The 14977-nt window shown below is 41.9% G+C and overlaps 1 protein-coding gene across 2 annotated transcripts in view; it reads right to left on the reverse strand.

Moving 5' to 3' along the window:
* Positions 1 to 14977, reverse strand: part of hacl1 (2-hydroxyacyl-CoA lyase 1) — an 83398-nt gene that overhangs the window by 24916 nt on the left and 43505 nt on the right. For both annotated transcript variants that reach the window (XM_069912752.1, XM_069912760.1), the window contains 3 exons: positions 14083 to 14188; positions 11717 to 11800; positions 5348 to 5449 (listed from right to left, as the gene is read on the reverse strand). In XM_069912752.1, coding sequence (XP_069768853.1) covers positions 5348 to 5449; positions 11717 to 11800; positions 14083 to 14188 — 292 coding nt within the window. The remainder of the gene's footprint in view (positions 1 to 5347; positions 5450 to 11716; positions 11801 to 14082; positions 14189 to 14977) is intronic.

Here is a 14977-nt window from a genome sequence, read left to right on the forward strand (position 1 = left end):
GGAAGGCGATGGTCCTCCATTCTGGAGACGTGACCCACCCAGCGCCACTACACTGGCCACATTCCTACCAGCCAACTGCAGGGGGCAAACCACGGTACCTGCAGGCATACAACCTGGGAGGCTGGCCCCACCTGCAGGCTGTCAATCACCATATAAAGACTCAAGCCAGCTCCTTCGGGGACAGTCAGACATGTGGAGCCAGAAAAAATACTGAGAGTGGGTGTATACAAGTTTAAGTTAATTAAAGCCTGTTGTACAGTCTGTGAACTTTGCGTCAGAATTATTCGTACAGCAGCACTCACATTGATACTAATTATGGGGGAAGTAGTACAACTTCCTGACTTGTGCTGCACTGATCCAAGCATTAAAAAATACAAATTAGACAGGTTACACCTGGAAAAGACCAGGTCCAGGACTAATGGCTTCACTGAGGGATGGTAAGAATGCTTGGTAACATTGTCCCAGAAGATTTAAATTAGAATGGTAGATGGAGAGGAAGGAGAAACAAGGAAATAAATGAAAAGCAGAAAAGGTAAATGTGGAAAAGCAGAGAACACAAGAGCAAGAGGCAAATAAGACCATAATACAAAAAAAAAATCAGGGCTAATCATGTTTAAAAAGGTAAGTCTGAAAGAATCATGCCTCTTGCCCAAAGGAATTGCAGTAAATGAGATGAATTAACGGCACTGATAGATGGGGGTGACACGGTTGGCACAACACTGTTACAGCGCCAGTGATTAGGGTTTAAATCCCTTGCTGTCTACAAGGATTTGGTACTTTCTCCCCAGGGGCTCCAGTTTTCTCCCACCGTTCAAAACATACTAGGGTTGTAGGTTAATTGGGTGGCACAGACTTGTGAGCCGAAATGGCCTGTTACCATGCTGTACGTCTAAATTTTAAGAAAAGATGTCCATGGTTATATTATTCATAAAATAGTGGAGGTGTAGCAGGATAACAAAGGATGGCAACGAACTTATAGGCAGATAGAGACATGCAAGAAATGTGTGATGAGTAACTTTGACCTACATATATATTCATCAACAAAATTAGAAATAATATAATGGAGGACGAATTCCTGGTTTGTACATTTTAGACCAATACAGGTTGACTGGGGAACAGATTGTCCCAGATTACTTATTGTGCAAGTAGTAAATAAAAAATAATGACTTCGTTGCGCTTCCTTAGAGAAGAGAAGCTCAGTATGACAGAATTCTTCATTAAGATGAAGAATAACATGGTTAATTCATAATCTTGGGTCCTGAATCCAAATAAAGGAAATTATAAAGGTATGATTTGACCATGATAGATTCAGAAAATTTACTGATGGGTTCACAGCAGGTAAAAAATTGATATTTTAAAAATATATTCATGAATTCATTTTCAGGCATCTATGGAAAGAGAATGGTGTTTAGGTCTCATTATTTGTAGAAGGCCGACCTAGCTATGGATATAGGCAACATGTTCTCGATGCTAGGTCACAGTAGACTATTGAGGTCTGAGATCCAGAGAAATATCTTCACCCAGAGAGTGCTGATCCTGTGAACTCTATACCTATGAAGGGAGTGGAAATCAGGCATTATTCATGAAGAGGTAGCCGTACTTCTCAACACTAAAGGTCAAGGAATATGGGGAAAGTCACAGGGTACTTAAGTGGCTCATCAGCCATGAATGTGTACAGCAGTGGAGTGCTCCTATTCTCTATGTTTCACACAGAAAGGTAGAGAATACAGAATAAACCCAATACAAAATTGTGAGGATCTTTTAGAAAAGGTGAACACGAGCTGAAGTCCCACAATGGCAAGTTATGAAACTGAACTAAAATGTTGAATCCTTGTGGATGATAGATGTTGTTGGAATGCAATGTGCTTCAGTAAAAGGAACCGATCTGAATACAAGCACTATTCCACCGATAATGATCATTTCCTTGCATCATTTTAGACTGGAATGCACAAATCACTTTATTAGAGATGCTCAGATTCAAAATAAAAGCAATAATAATTCCCTGGCATGGAATTGGAATTTCAGCATAGGGCACCACGGTTAACGAAGCAGTTACCACATCGCTATTACTCCAACAATCCAGGCTCGAATCCGGCACGTCTCTAATGAATTTTTACATTCTCCCCATGTCTTTGTGGGCTTCCTCCAGGTGCTCTGGTTTCCTCCCACCCTTCAAATCAGGTGAATTTGGGGCAGCACAGGCTCCTGGGCCAGGAATGCTGCGTCTCCGGCTCAGTATCAATAACCAATACACGTTCTGGAATCTTGTAATGTACATCTGAGATAACATGCTCATAAGTGCAAAATATTTTTCTTTCCTGATGCTTTGATGGTTATTTTAATTAGAGGTAAGAAAAAGATGCACACAAACTCAAGCTAGCATGCTGGAACATCAGAACCCTGCTAGACAAGGCTGACAGCCACCGACTTGAATCGTACATGAACTCCTCAGACTCGACATCAACATAGCGGCTCTCAGCAAAGTCCGCCTTGCAGATATAGGCAGCCTCCAAGAACGCGGCGCGGGCTACACACTCGACTGGTCTGGCAAGCCTCAGGCTGAACGACGCCTATCTGGTGTTGGCTTCATGGTCAAGAACTCCATTGCCTCCAAACTTGAAAACCTCCCGACAGGCCACTCGGGCCGGATCATGTCCGTGCGACTCCCCCTTCAAAACAAGCGACGCATCACTCTCATCAGTGTCTATGCTCCAGCCCTTCAGGTGGAACCAGCAGAAAAGGACAAGTTCTACACTGATCTGCGCAACCTCATCCGATGCACCCCTACAGCCGACAAAGTTGTCATCCTTGGCAATTTCAATCCTCGCGTCGGCAAAGACTCAGAAACCTGCTGGGACCAAGAAAAGCTGCCTCAGGACCTTCGTAATGCCATCATCATCACCCTGTACAAAAACAAAGGCGAGAAATCAGACTGCTCAAACTACAGGGGAATCACGCTGCTCTCCATTGCAGGCAAAATCTTCGCTAGGATTCTCCTTAATAGACTAATACCTAGTGTCGCCGAAAATGTCCTCCCTGAATCAGAGTGTGGCTTTCATGGAAACAGAGGAACTACTGACATGGTCTTTGCCCTCAGACAGCTCCAAGAAAAGTGCAGAGAACAAAACAAAGGACTCTACATCACCTTTGTTGATCTCACCAAAGCCTTTGACACCGTGAGCAGGAAAGGGCTTTGGCAAATACTAGAGCGCCTCGGATGCCCCCCCCCCCAAGTTCCTCAACATGGTTATCCAACTGCACGAAAACCAACAAGGTCGGGTCAGATACAGCAATGAGCTCTCCGAACCCTTCTCCATTGACAACGGCGTGAAGCAAGGCTGCGTCCTCGCACCAACCCTCTTTACTATCTTCGTCAGCATGATGCTGAAACAAGCCATGAAAGACCTCAACAATGAAGATGCTGTTTACATCCGGTACCGCACGGATGGCAGTCTCTTCAATCTGAGGCGCCTGCAAGCTCACACCAAGACACAAGAGCAACTTGTCCGTGAACTACTATTTGCAGACAATGCCGCTTTAGTTGCCCATTCAGAGCCAGCTTTCCTGCGCATGACGTCCTGTTTTGCGGAAACTGCCAAATTGTTTGGCCTGGAAGTCAGCCTGAAGAAAACTGAGATCCTCCATCAGCCAGCTCCCCACCATGACCACCAGCCCCCCCACAACTCCATCAGGCACACAGAACTTAAAACGGTCAACCAGTTTACCTCCCTCGGCTGCACCATTTTATCTGATGCAAGGATCAACAAAGAGACAGGCAACAGACTCGCCAAGGCAAATAGCGCCTTTGGAAGACTACACAAAAGAGTCTGGAAAAACAACCACCTGAAGAAACACACAAAGATCAGCGTGTACAGAGCCGTTGTCATACCCACGCTCCTGTTCGGCTCCGAATCATGGGTCCTCTACCGGCATCACCTACGGCTCCTAGAACGCTTCCATAAGCGCTGTCTCCGCTCCATCCTTAACATTCATTGGAATAACTTCATCACCAACATCGAAGTACTCGAGCTGGCAGAGTCCGCAAGCATCGAATCCACGCTGCTGAAGACCCAACTGCGCTGGGTGGGTCACATCTCCAGAATGGAGGACCATCGCCTTCCCAAGATCGTGTTCTATGGCGAGCTCTCCACTGGCCACCGAGTCAGAGGTGCACCAAAGAAGAGGTACAAGGACTGCTTAAAGAAATCTCTTGGTGCCTGCCACATTGACCACAGCCAATGGGCTGATCTTGCCTCAAACCGTGCATCTTGGCGCCTCACAGTTCGGCAGGCAGCAACCTCCTTTGAGGAAGACCACAGAGCCCACCTCACTGACAAAAGGCAAAGGAGGAAAAACCCAACACCCAACCCCAACCCACCAATTTTCCCTTGTAACCGCTGCAACCGTGCCTGCCTGTCCCGCATCGGACTTGTCAGTCACCAATGAGCCTGCAGCAGATGTGGACATACCCCTCCATAAATCTTCGTCCGCGAAGCCAAGCCAAAGAAAAGAAGAGAATAACTTTTATTTATTAAAAACAAAAACCATGTGGGATATTACACAGTTCACAGATTAATGACTCTTCTAACTATCTTACAGTGGAAATCAAACCTTTCACAAAGTGGTTGCCATCTGGCTTACTAAATTAGATAGAACAATACAGCAGGGTGATTAAAAGAAAGCAGGTTATTATTTCAGACTTAATCTGATACCAATACTTATTTCTAAGCAGTTACAATGGAGGTGGAAAACCTAAATTTTCATTCAATTTTATTGCATTTTTATACACAGAATTTCAGCATGGCATTGTTTTTCAAACTAAATCACTAAATATAATTTTAATGTGCTTATATTAATCTTATTTCTTTATGCAAACTGCCAATATTCCTTTTGCTAACATAAAAAAATAACAAAATAATCATGAGTACTTCCTTGATGGAAGTTTGCAACATCTTTTAAATCTGCCTTAACTCAAAAAAAAGTGTCAATCAAACACAAATTTAAAATAGCCTGAATCATCAAAGCTAGATTCTCAAGTTAAAGAGATGATTTAATTAAAAGTGATCACAATCTTTCTGATATGATTATCTAGTCAATCTTTCTTTTCACACAAATGTAGCATTTTGAAACATTTCATCCTGTGATGCAGCAAAAACAAATATCTGAAATGTCAATCAAAACTGACACTTCAAATCATGACTTAAAATACTGCCGTGGAAAGTAAATGGGTTACACTTCAAGTAAATTAACCCCAATAAGGGTATAAACAGAACATGTCAGTGCTCGAGAGGAATAACTTAAGGCACATATACAATTCAAATGTCATTCAGCAATTGTAATGAATTACCTGAGATAATTCTTCATTGGCTTTTATTTTCTCCTTCAGAAATAACCACCATTCAGAGTTGGATGGGTAAATCCATGGTGCAATCCTGAAGTATTCCAAAAACTGAAAAGCATTATTGAATTTAAAAAAAAACATGGAAAATAAATTGATCAAGGCATTGTCTCTGTGTAGATTCTTTGATGCATACCATGATAACAAGAACTGATCCTACTTTTATATTTAGTTTCCAGAGCCTCCAACTGTCTCATAGCAGTGGACAGTTTAATGGTTTATATAAAATGTATATGAGGCAACCTACAATGGTAAACATTGATGCACAAAACGACCAAAATTTGTGATAAGCAAGACTGAAAAGAAAAATCCAGATCAATTGCATGATAACATATAGTTATGAACATGGAGAATAAATTCCAAGTAGATAAATACAAGAACTGTAGATGGTGAAATATTGATTAAACAATGAGCATCCATGAGTAGAAACATTTCAGGTCAGGATCCTGTATCGAGACGAAAGGGTCCAGACTCGAAACATTCACTGGCCATTTCTACCCATCAATACTGTCTGATCCACTGAGTTCCACTGGCAGCTCATTGTTTGCTTATAGATTACAAGTACTTTACTAAATTTTGTCATACACTTTCTAATGAAAACATTCTGCATGTCCAGCACTAATTATAGTTTTGCAATTGGAACTCGAGTCTTGTTTACCACAAAGTACGTCATCTTCATGGCAAGCCCTCGTAGTTGGGGGTGATGGCCTTTGTTCCATTGATCCACAGAACGAAGACGCCTGTGCTTGTATGTGATGTCGCACTCCAAGAAGCACATGATACTTCACAAATCAAACAACTAGTTCCAACGGCATGAAAACCATGACGATTGGAGCTGATGGATTTGTTGCAGCCTTCGTCTGCCTTTGCAGCCGTTGAGTTCAGAGTAACTTTGCCCACTTGTTCCACCGTTGAGGACTTGGTTGGATTGTTCTTTGTCAGGTACCTCACTCTCAACCTTTACCACCATGGGTGACTCCTCCAGGGGCATAGCTCCAGATGACATCACTCTCGGGATCACAGGACAACACGTTTCTCCACCACGACAAGGTAACAATCCACAGAGAAGATGTATCAGTAAAAGTTATAATGCATGAAAATGATCATAATATTTATCCCAGTTTATCATCCATTACAGAATTTGTATCACAATAGTAAAAGTACAGAAGATTTGGAACATCTCAAGACAATGACAAGAGATATTGCTTGCGAATGCTCATCTCCATTGGCTCCCAGCTACGTAATTCTAAAGTTCCCATCAAATCCTTCTATTACCTTGACCTTCCACATCTTTGTAACATCCTTCTTATCTTCCAAGATATCTGCTCTTCCCCAGTACTCGATTCTTGATCATGCCTGAATGTAATCCTACCATCACTGACTGCTGTGCTTTCTGCAGCCAAGGATAGAGGGCCTATTATTCCCTCTCTAAACCTCTATCTACCTTTCCTTCTACATTGAAACACTCCCTATCCTTTTGGACAGGGCATTAGATCATCTTTCCTTCAGATCAGTTTCAGTCACTGGTTTGATAGCATTCCAGCGATGTTAAAGGATGATGAGTTATGATAAAAGGTGCAATGTAAACATGCTTGTTACTGTCATTTTGATGAGGAAATTGAGAATTGACTAAGCCAGTCAGGAATAAAATCACAGGGTATTTTCCAAACAAAGAGTAGGAAAGGGAGGTCACAGATCAGAGACAGTGGTGGGAATGCAGAAGGTTATAAAATCAGAGAAAGTAAAGGCCATGGATGGATTTAAAAACAACAATGAAAATCATTGTGAGGGATGATCTTCCTCAGGGAACACAACAGTGAAGGTGAATGATGAGTTGATGCAAACTGCTACTACAGCTGAGTTTGGGGTGAGATGAAATATGCAGGTCAAAGGTCAAATCTATTGTCCAAGCACATACATGACATTACATAAAATCCTGAGATTCTTTTTCCTGAGGGCTAGGCAGAATTTTTGAATAATCAGGAACTAAGCTGTACTCAAGAAAAAAAAAAGACACCATGTAAGAGAGAAATGTAAACAAAGAGGAAAAAATACAAATTGTGTAATAAATAATGTATAAAGTAAGAGTCCTAAAATGGGTCCCTGATTGAGTTTGTTGTTTAGGAGTCGAATGATGGGAGGGGTAGCAACTGTCCCTTCTCGATCATTGTAGAGCACTTCTTACAGGCCAACCTTAAAAAGTCTCTGATGAACCATCATCAATATATTCCCTGCTCAACCAGAGGAGCCAATACACTTGACCACTGCTGCACCACCATCAAGAACGCCTATAGCACCAGTGGTGAAGACAGTGAAAGTATAGTTGAGGGAGGCGGAGAGCGCCTGCAGGACTGCTTTGAATCAGTGGAATAGGCTATATTCATGGACTCATCTTGAAACTTGAATGAAAATGCCATGGCTGTCACTGACTTAATCAAGACCTGGGTGGATGAGTGTAGACGAATCAAACAATTTGCAACCTGCTGAGGGCAAGGTCAATGTTGTTTAAGACCGATGATCCAGATCTCTAAATGAAGTCTGGGTATGGCCTATGGAAGGCTATCTCAGACGTAAAGAGGCAATTCCAAGAAAAACTAAAAATGGAGTTGGATGCCGGTGAACTATGGCAGGCCTTGTATCCAATAAGGTGAAGCCTAACATCATAAATGGCTGTGATGCTCCACTACCCAATGAGTTGAACATCTTTTATGCTTACTTTGAAAAAGAGTATTCAACGGTGCCAAAGAGAACCCCTGCAGAAGCTGGCGACCATGTGATATCTGTCTCTGAGGCCTTTGTCAGAATATCTTTCAAGAGAGTGAACCCTCACAAGGTGTCAGGCCCTGATAGCAGACCTGGCAGAGTATTTGGCTGAAATGTTCACAGACATTTTCACTCTTGCTTTTAATACAAACTACACCCTTCCCTCCCTATCAAAACTCCCAAATCTATGCCCCGTCTGAAGGCATTTTACTCGTGTGTCCAACTAACACACTCCTACTCCTATCTTTCCCAGCTTGCTACCCTCCTGACCCTCTGTCAGAGAGAATATTTCTTTTTTAATTTTCATTGCCTCCTGACCCTCTGTCAGAGAGAATATTTCTTTTTAAATTTTCATTGCCTCCCTCTTTATTTCCAACGATCCACAATGCTCCTTCTTCTCTGACATGCTCAGATCTTACAACCCAACGCTAATTCACTCTTATGTATTATCTATGTCTTAATTGCAAGAGCACCATATAAAATGTACCAGGATCTCCCATCGGAATGCTTGATGTGGTCACTGTTTCCAGAATTAGAATGTTTTTTTTAAGAAAATGCATTTACATTCCTCCCTGAGCTGAGCCAACTCAAGCAACTCATTCTTAGTCAGACCCATTTTCTCAGACAGCACAGTCTATAAATGATCCAAAGCAGTAGTTAAAAATAAACAGGCCTATTCTGGGCTAATATTATTCCTCGTGGAGGTAGTCTGTTCTTTACTGAACAAAATAGAGAACATCTAGGTCTCAACAAAGTAGCCCTTGGATAAAAAGATATTTTTAAAAAGCAAATGTAAATTGAAGGCAACTAAACATTTGAAATGCCTGACAGATCATTATGTATGGACAGTTAAAGCTCATTTAAGAATCATTTAACATCTCAGTGCACAAAGTGCATAAATTGATCAGGCAATGAGCCCTTAATCAGAATCAGAATTTATTGTCATGAATAAGTCACAAAATTTATTCTTTTCCAGCAGCGTCACAGTGCAAACATTCAGATAAACCACCTTACAGCAATAAATAAAATTAGTGCACAAAAGTTCAGTGATCATTCAGGAATCTGATGAAAACAGGGAAGCTGACCTTGTGCCACTGAGTGCTTGTCTTTAGGCTCCTGCACCTTTTTTCCTGATGGTAGCAGAGTGAAAAAGGCGTGACCTGAGTGGTGGGGGTCTTTGAGGGTAGAGGCTGCTTTCTTACGACAATGCCTCTTGTAGGTGCCCTTGATAGAGTGAAGTCAGGCGCTCATGAAGTTGCAGGCAAAGTTAACAACCCTCTGCAGTGTTTTCTTGTTCTAAGATTTGGCACCTCAGTACCAGTGATGCAACCAGCGAGGATGCTCTCTTCAGTACATTTGTAGAAGTTTTCGAGAGTCTTTTGTGTCAAACCAAATCTCCTCAAACACCTCACAAAGTATAGCCGTTGAAGAGCCTTCTTCGTGATTGTGTCGACATGGAGATTCCAGAACAAATCCTCAGAGATAGTGACACCCAGGAATTTTAAGTTCTTGACCTTCTCCACTTCTGAGCCCTCGATGAGGACTGGGTCGTTTCCTCCTGACTTTCTCCTTAAGTCCACAATCATCTCCTTGGTTTTGCTGACAGTCAGTGCAAGGTTGTTGGGATGAAACCACTCAATGTTTCAGAAGTGGAGGAAAGTTTGGGTGAGTTGTCATAGTTTTTTTTACAGAGAGAGTGGTGGATGACTGGAAATGCATTTTTGGGGGTGATGGTGGAAAATGATACAATAGGAACATTTAAAAGACTCTTAAATAGGCATATGGATCAAAGAAAAATAGCAAGTTATGGGATACGAGGGAGAGGAGGGTTAGATTGATGTGTGGGGAAAGTCACATCTTAGAAACTCAATTGTCTTTTTTGAGGAGGTGATAAAGTTAGTTAATGAGGGTAGGGCAGTGCACATTGTCTACATGCATTTTAGCAAGGCATTTGACAAGGTCCGCCATGGAAGGGTGATTCAGAAGGAACAGATCCATGGTGAATTGATGGTTTGGATTCAGAATTGGCTGGGCCATAGAAGAAAGAGGGTAGTGGTGGAAAGGGGTATTCTAGCTGGAGGCCTGTGATCAGTACATACATCAGTGTTGGGCACATGTTTTGTGGGAATCGTGTGCAGTACACGACTTGGTTGAAAAACGTGTTCCACGTGACTATAAGAACATAAGAAATAGGAGAAGGAGTAGGCCATCCGGCTCATCAAGCCTACTCCGCCATTCAATGAGATCATGGCTGATCTAATGATAGACTCACCTCCACCTATCTGCCTCTTCCCCACATCCCTCAATTCACCTGCTATATAAAAATCTATCCAACCTTGCCTTAAATATATTTACTGAGGTTGCCTCCACTGCTTCAACGGGCAGTGAATTCCATAGATTCATCACCTTCTGGGAAAAGCAGTTCCTTCTCATCTTTGTCCTAAATCTACCTCCCTGGATCTTGAGGTGATGTCACCTAGTTCTAGTCTCCCCCACAACTGGAAACAACTTATTGTGGTGCAACCACTGTATTCTTTGTATTGTATGTATTGTCTGAGCTGGCCCGCCCCCTGCACCTGTGACTCCTCCCTCCTGGAAATCCCTAGAAAGGCTGTTACACCCAAACTCCTTCCTCAATACCTGCCTTGGATCCGGGCCAGCAATATGTGAGATGCGTTGATGTCTTAAGGTGATTCGCCTATTAATCACGATTCTCTGTCTAATGTGGTTGATCGATAGCACTACATTTATCTACCTCTATCTTATCTATCCTTCATAATTTTATATATTTCTATAAGATCTCCCCTCATTCTTCTAAATTCCAGAGTACAGTCCCAGACAACTCAATCTCTCCTCTCAGGATAACCCTTTATCACTGGAATCAACCTGGTGAACCTCCTCTGCACCACCTCCAAACCCAGTACATCCTTCCTCAAGTCAGGAGACCAGGACTACAAGCAGTACTCCAGATGCAGCCTCACAGTTGCAGCATACATAACCTCCCTGCTCCAACATTCTATTTGCCTTCTTGATAGCCTGCTGCACCTGCAAGCCAACCTTTTGCAATTCATGCACGAGCACTCCCAATTTCTTCTGCATGACAGCATGCTGTAATCACTCTCATTTAAATAATTGTCTGATCTTCCACTTTTCCTTCAAACCAATAACCTCACATTTACCGACATTACACTCCGTCTGCCAGATCCTTGTCCACTCAGTCTATCTGCAAGACTCTCCGTATCATCTGCACAATTTGCTTTTCCACTTAATTTAGACTCATTAGTCCCCCTCTTCCAGATTGTTAATATATATTGTGAACAGTTGGGGGCCACCACCAAACCCTGCGATACCCTACTCACCACTGATTGCCAAGCAGAAAAGCACACCTGTATCCCAACTCTCTCCATTCTATTGGTTAACCAATTCTCTATCCATGCTAATACTTAACCCCTAACTCTTTTCATTCTTAAGAATATTCTTAAAGATATCTAGAAATATATTAGAGAGACTTTAAGTGGAAAACAAAAATATTTATAGAAAAGGAAAACACATTACCTGCTTGACAATAGTATTCACATCACCAAGTAAGGCTGCAACAGGCTTCACATTATTTCCTAATTCTTCTGCACAAATATCAACCTAAACAAAGCATATCGAGGTTACAGTTTATCTTCTAAGCATTAATCATGATACATAACATAGTTAAAGGACGTGAGAGAAATACGAGATAAAACTGAGATGAGAGAGAGAGAGAGAAAACATCTTCAAAATCCAAAATAAAACAGAAAATATTTGAAATACACATCAGGCTAATCAACATCTGAAAGAGCCAAAAGCAATAAATATTTTAAGGAGTGATAGATTGCACTTGAAAGTTAGTTTGTATTTCTCTCAGGAATTGCACTGCACTTTCAACATTTTTTTGCTCGTTATAATAGCAATCTCTCTCTCAGTGATTCACGATCCCCTAATTGCCTGCACAGTAATAATCCAAAATCATGTTTCATTTGGAGGGAGCAGGCTTGTTAAAACAAGGTCAGATGTAAAGCATTATGTAAAATGTTGGAAACTGTAATGCTTATTTTCCAATTCTTGAAAATTAAATTAATGTCTCTATCTCTCTAAAAATAAAGTATTATCGTGCACTACATGTATTTAGGCGTCTATCTGATTTTCGGCACTCCTGAAGAGGGGCTCAGGCCCAAAACGTTGACTGCCCTTTACTTTCCATGGATGCTGCGTGATCTGCTGAGTTTCTCAAATGCTTATGTGCACTGCACTTGACCCCAGCATCTGGAGATTTTCTTGTTTCCTCCATGTCTTGTACTTCCTTGTTTTATAATCAATTTATGCTTTAGCACTTCCTCATGTATAACGCCATAAGTGATAGGAGTAGAATTAGGCTATTCGGCCCATCATGTCTGCACTATCATTTGAACCATGGCTTTCCAGCCTTCTCCACAAAACCTTTGACACCTGTACTAATCAAGAACCCATGGACCTCTGCTTTAAATTTACCCAGTGACTTGGCCTCCACAACTGTCTGTGGCAACAAATTCCACAGATTCACAACCCTCTGGCTGAAGAAAATTCTCCTCACCTTTGTCGTAAAGAGAAGTCTGTTCATTGTCTTTAGTTTCTTCTAGTGGACTTCAGGTCAGAGCTACTTTGAGGCACATAACAACTAAAACTGTAAATGTTATAATGTAAAACACTCTCCTCCAGAAAACATACCATAAATTAAGCTGCAATACTCAGCAGGTCACCCAGCTCTTAAAGTGAAGGGTAACCAATGTTTCAGCCCTGAGCCCTTCATCCAGGTATGAGCAAAAAGCAGACAGGTGCCTGAATAAAATGGTGGAGAGAGGAGAGTAGGGAGGGAGGGGGCAGGGGGAGGAGTACAGGCTGACAATTAAGAGGATATAGGTGAATATAGGTAGGATGGGAGAAGAGAAAAAACCTGAGAGTGATAGCAGTAGCTCTTTGAATGGAGAGGGAAGGGAAAGGGGTGGGGAGCTGGAGGAAAGGAGATAGAAGGATAAGGGAAGACAGTGACTCGGGATGGTGGGGGGGGGGGGGAACAGAAACTGGAGGTTTCTGGTTGGATGCCCACGTGGAATATTAGGCATTGTTCCTCCAATCTGCCGGTAGCCTCGGCTTGGCAGTGCATAAGGCAGGGTGTGTGGAATTAAAAGGGTTGACCACTGGGAGGTCCCTGTTACCGCAGTGAACAAAGTGAAGGTGCTCAATGAAACGATCACCTAGTCTGTGTCCTGTCTCTCCAAAGTAGAGGAGACCACAACAGGATCACCAAATGCATTAGATGACCCCCTGCAGATTCCAAGCTAACCTATGTGAGAAGCTTTTAATAAAGGAGGGAATCATTGCCTCACATGTACAAGGGGACATGAATTACTGTGCTTGAGGCTCAGAGAAACTTTATTACTTGTTCAGGGCTCACTACCGCTCATGTGAATCAAATTCCCACACATCCTCACATCAGGACACAAGCAGCCTGTGCCAGGAATCTGGCAAATGACACCAGTAAGATAAGGAACAGGAAAGGCTGGGTAGTGATTGTTGTCAAAGCAAAGGATCCAGGTTCTCGAGGAATCCTTGTGGCCCCTGGAGAAATATTCCACCACAAAAGTGTGGGGCCGTTCCTGTGACAAAAGCTGCATGAAATTATTTGACAGTCAGAGCTCCAACAACAGAAAATTAAGAATGCATGTCTCAGAAAGTGACATTAATAACTTAGAATAATGATCTCTGTTCATCATTTAAATAATCATGTCAAAATTAGATATAAAGATGATGACACAATAAAAGTACCCTTAATTTAGACACTGACCAAATCCTTCAAGTTTTTCCAAACTTTTAGTATGCAGAAATCTATTTAAATGATATGAATCTCTCAATACCTGTATGATTTTCACATCCGATCGAAATCTTGGCGGATGCCCGAAATGCAACATCCAGTTTAATCTGGCTCCCAACAGTAGAATCACATCTGCATTTGACAAGGCTCTGAGGAACAGTAAAGTTCAGTGAAGAACTTCAGGATGCCCACGATATAATGGTGTCATTACATTTATTTGTCACATTATACCTAGTATTGTAAGAAGGGTTCTTCTACAAGCAATCTAACAAGTTATCTCTAACATTTGTACAGCTGTGCAAAGAGCACAATTTACAGTGTATTTGGTGGCAATGAAAATTAAGATGAGGACAAAAAAAGAGAAGCACAATAGCACTCTTATGGGATTCATTCAGGAGCTGATGGCTATGGGGAAGGGACTGTCTTTCGGCCTGTTGGTCCACACTTTCTCACCCAAGTGGAGGGAGAAAATTGTTCCCGGGCTGACATGGGTCCCTAGTACGTCACATCTCTTACTTTTTATTTTTTGGGGAAGAAAACAGGCGGAGAGAATATTCTGGAGCAGTGGTTTTCAACCTTTTTTCTTTCCACTCACATACCACTTTAAGTATTCCCTATACCATCGGTGCTCTGATTAGTAAGGGATTGTTTAAGGTGCTAATGTGAGTGGGGGAAAAAAGGTTGAGAACCACTGCTCGAGACCCAATTGTTGCTGAAATATTTTGCTCGAGAAAAATTGTCAATGGCCCATTTCCTTTGGAGTTATGAAACCATGCACATAACAAGTCAATTAGGTACAATTAAAACAGTGGTATCATAACAATCTAATTTTTCCCTACTTCACACCCATAACCCTCTATTTTTCTTACATCCATTTTTCTGTCTAAGTACCTTTTGAATGTCCTGATTGCAACAGCCTCCACCCCCACCATTGCATT

Source organism: Narcine bancroftii, chromosome 1, assembly GCF_036971445.1.
Source record: "Narcine bancroftii isolate sNarBan1 chromosome 1, sNarBan1.hap1, whole genome shotgun sequence".
Lineage (NCBI taxonomy): Eukaryota > Metazoa > Chordata > Chondrichthyes > Torpediniformes > Narcinidae > Narcine > Narcine bancroftii.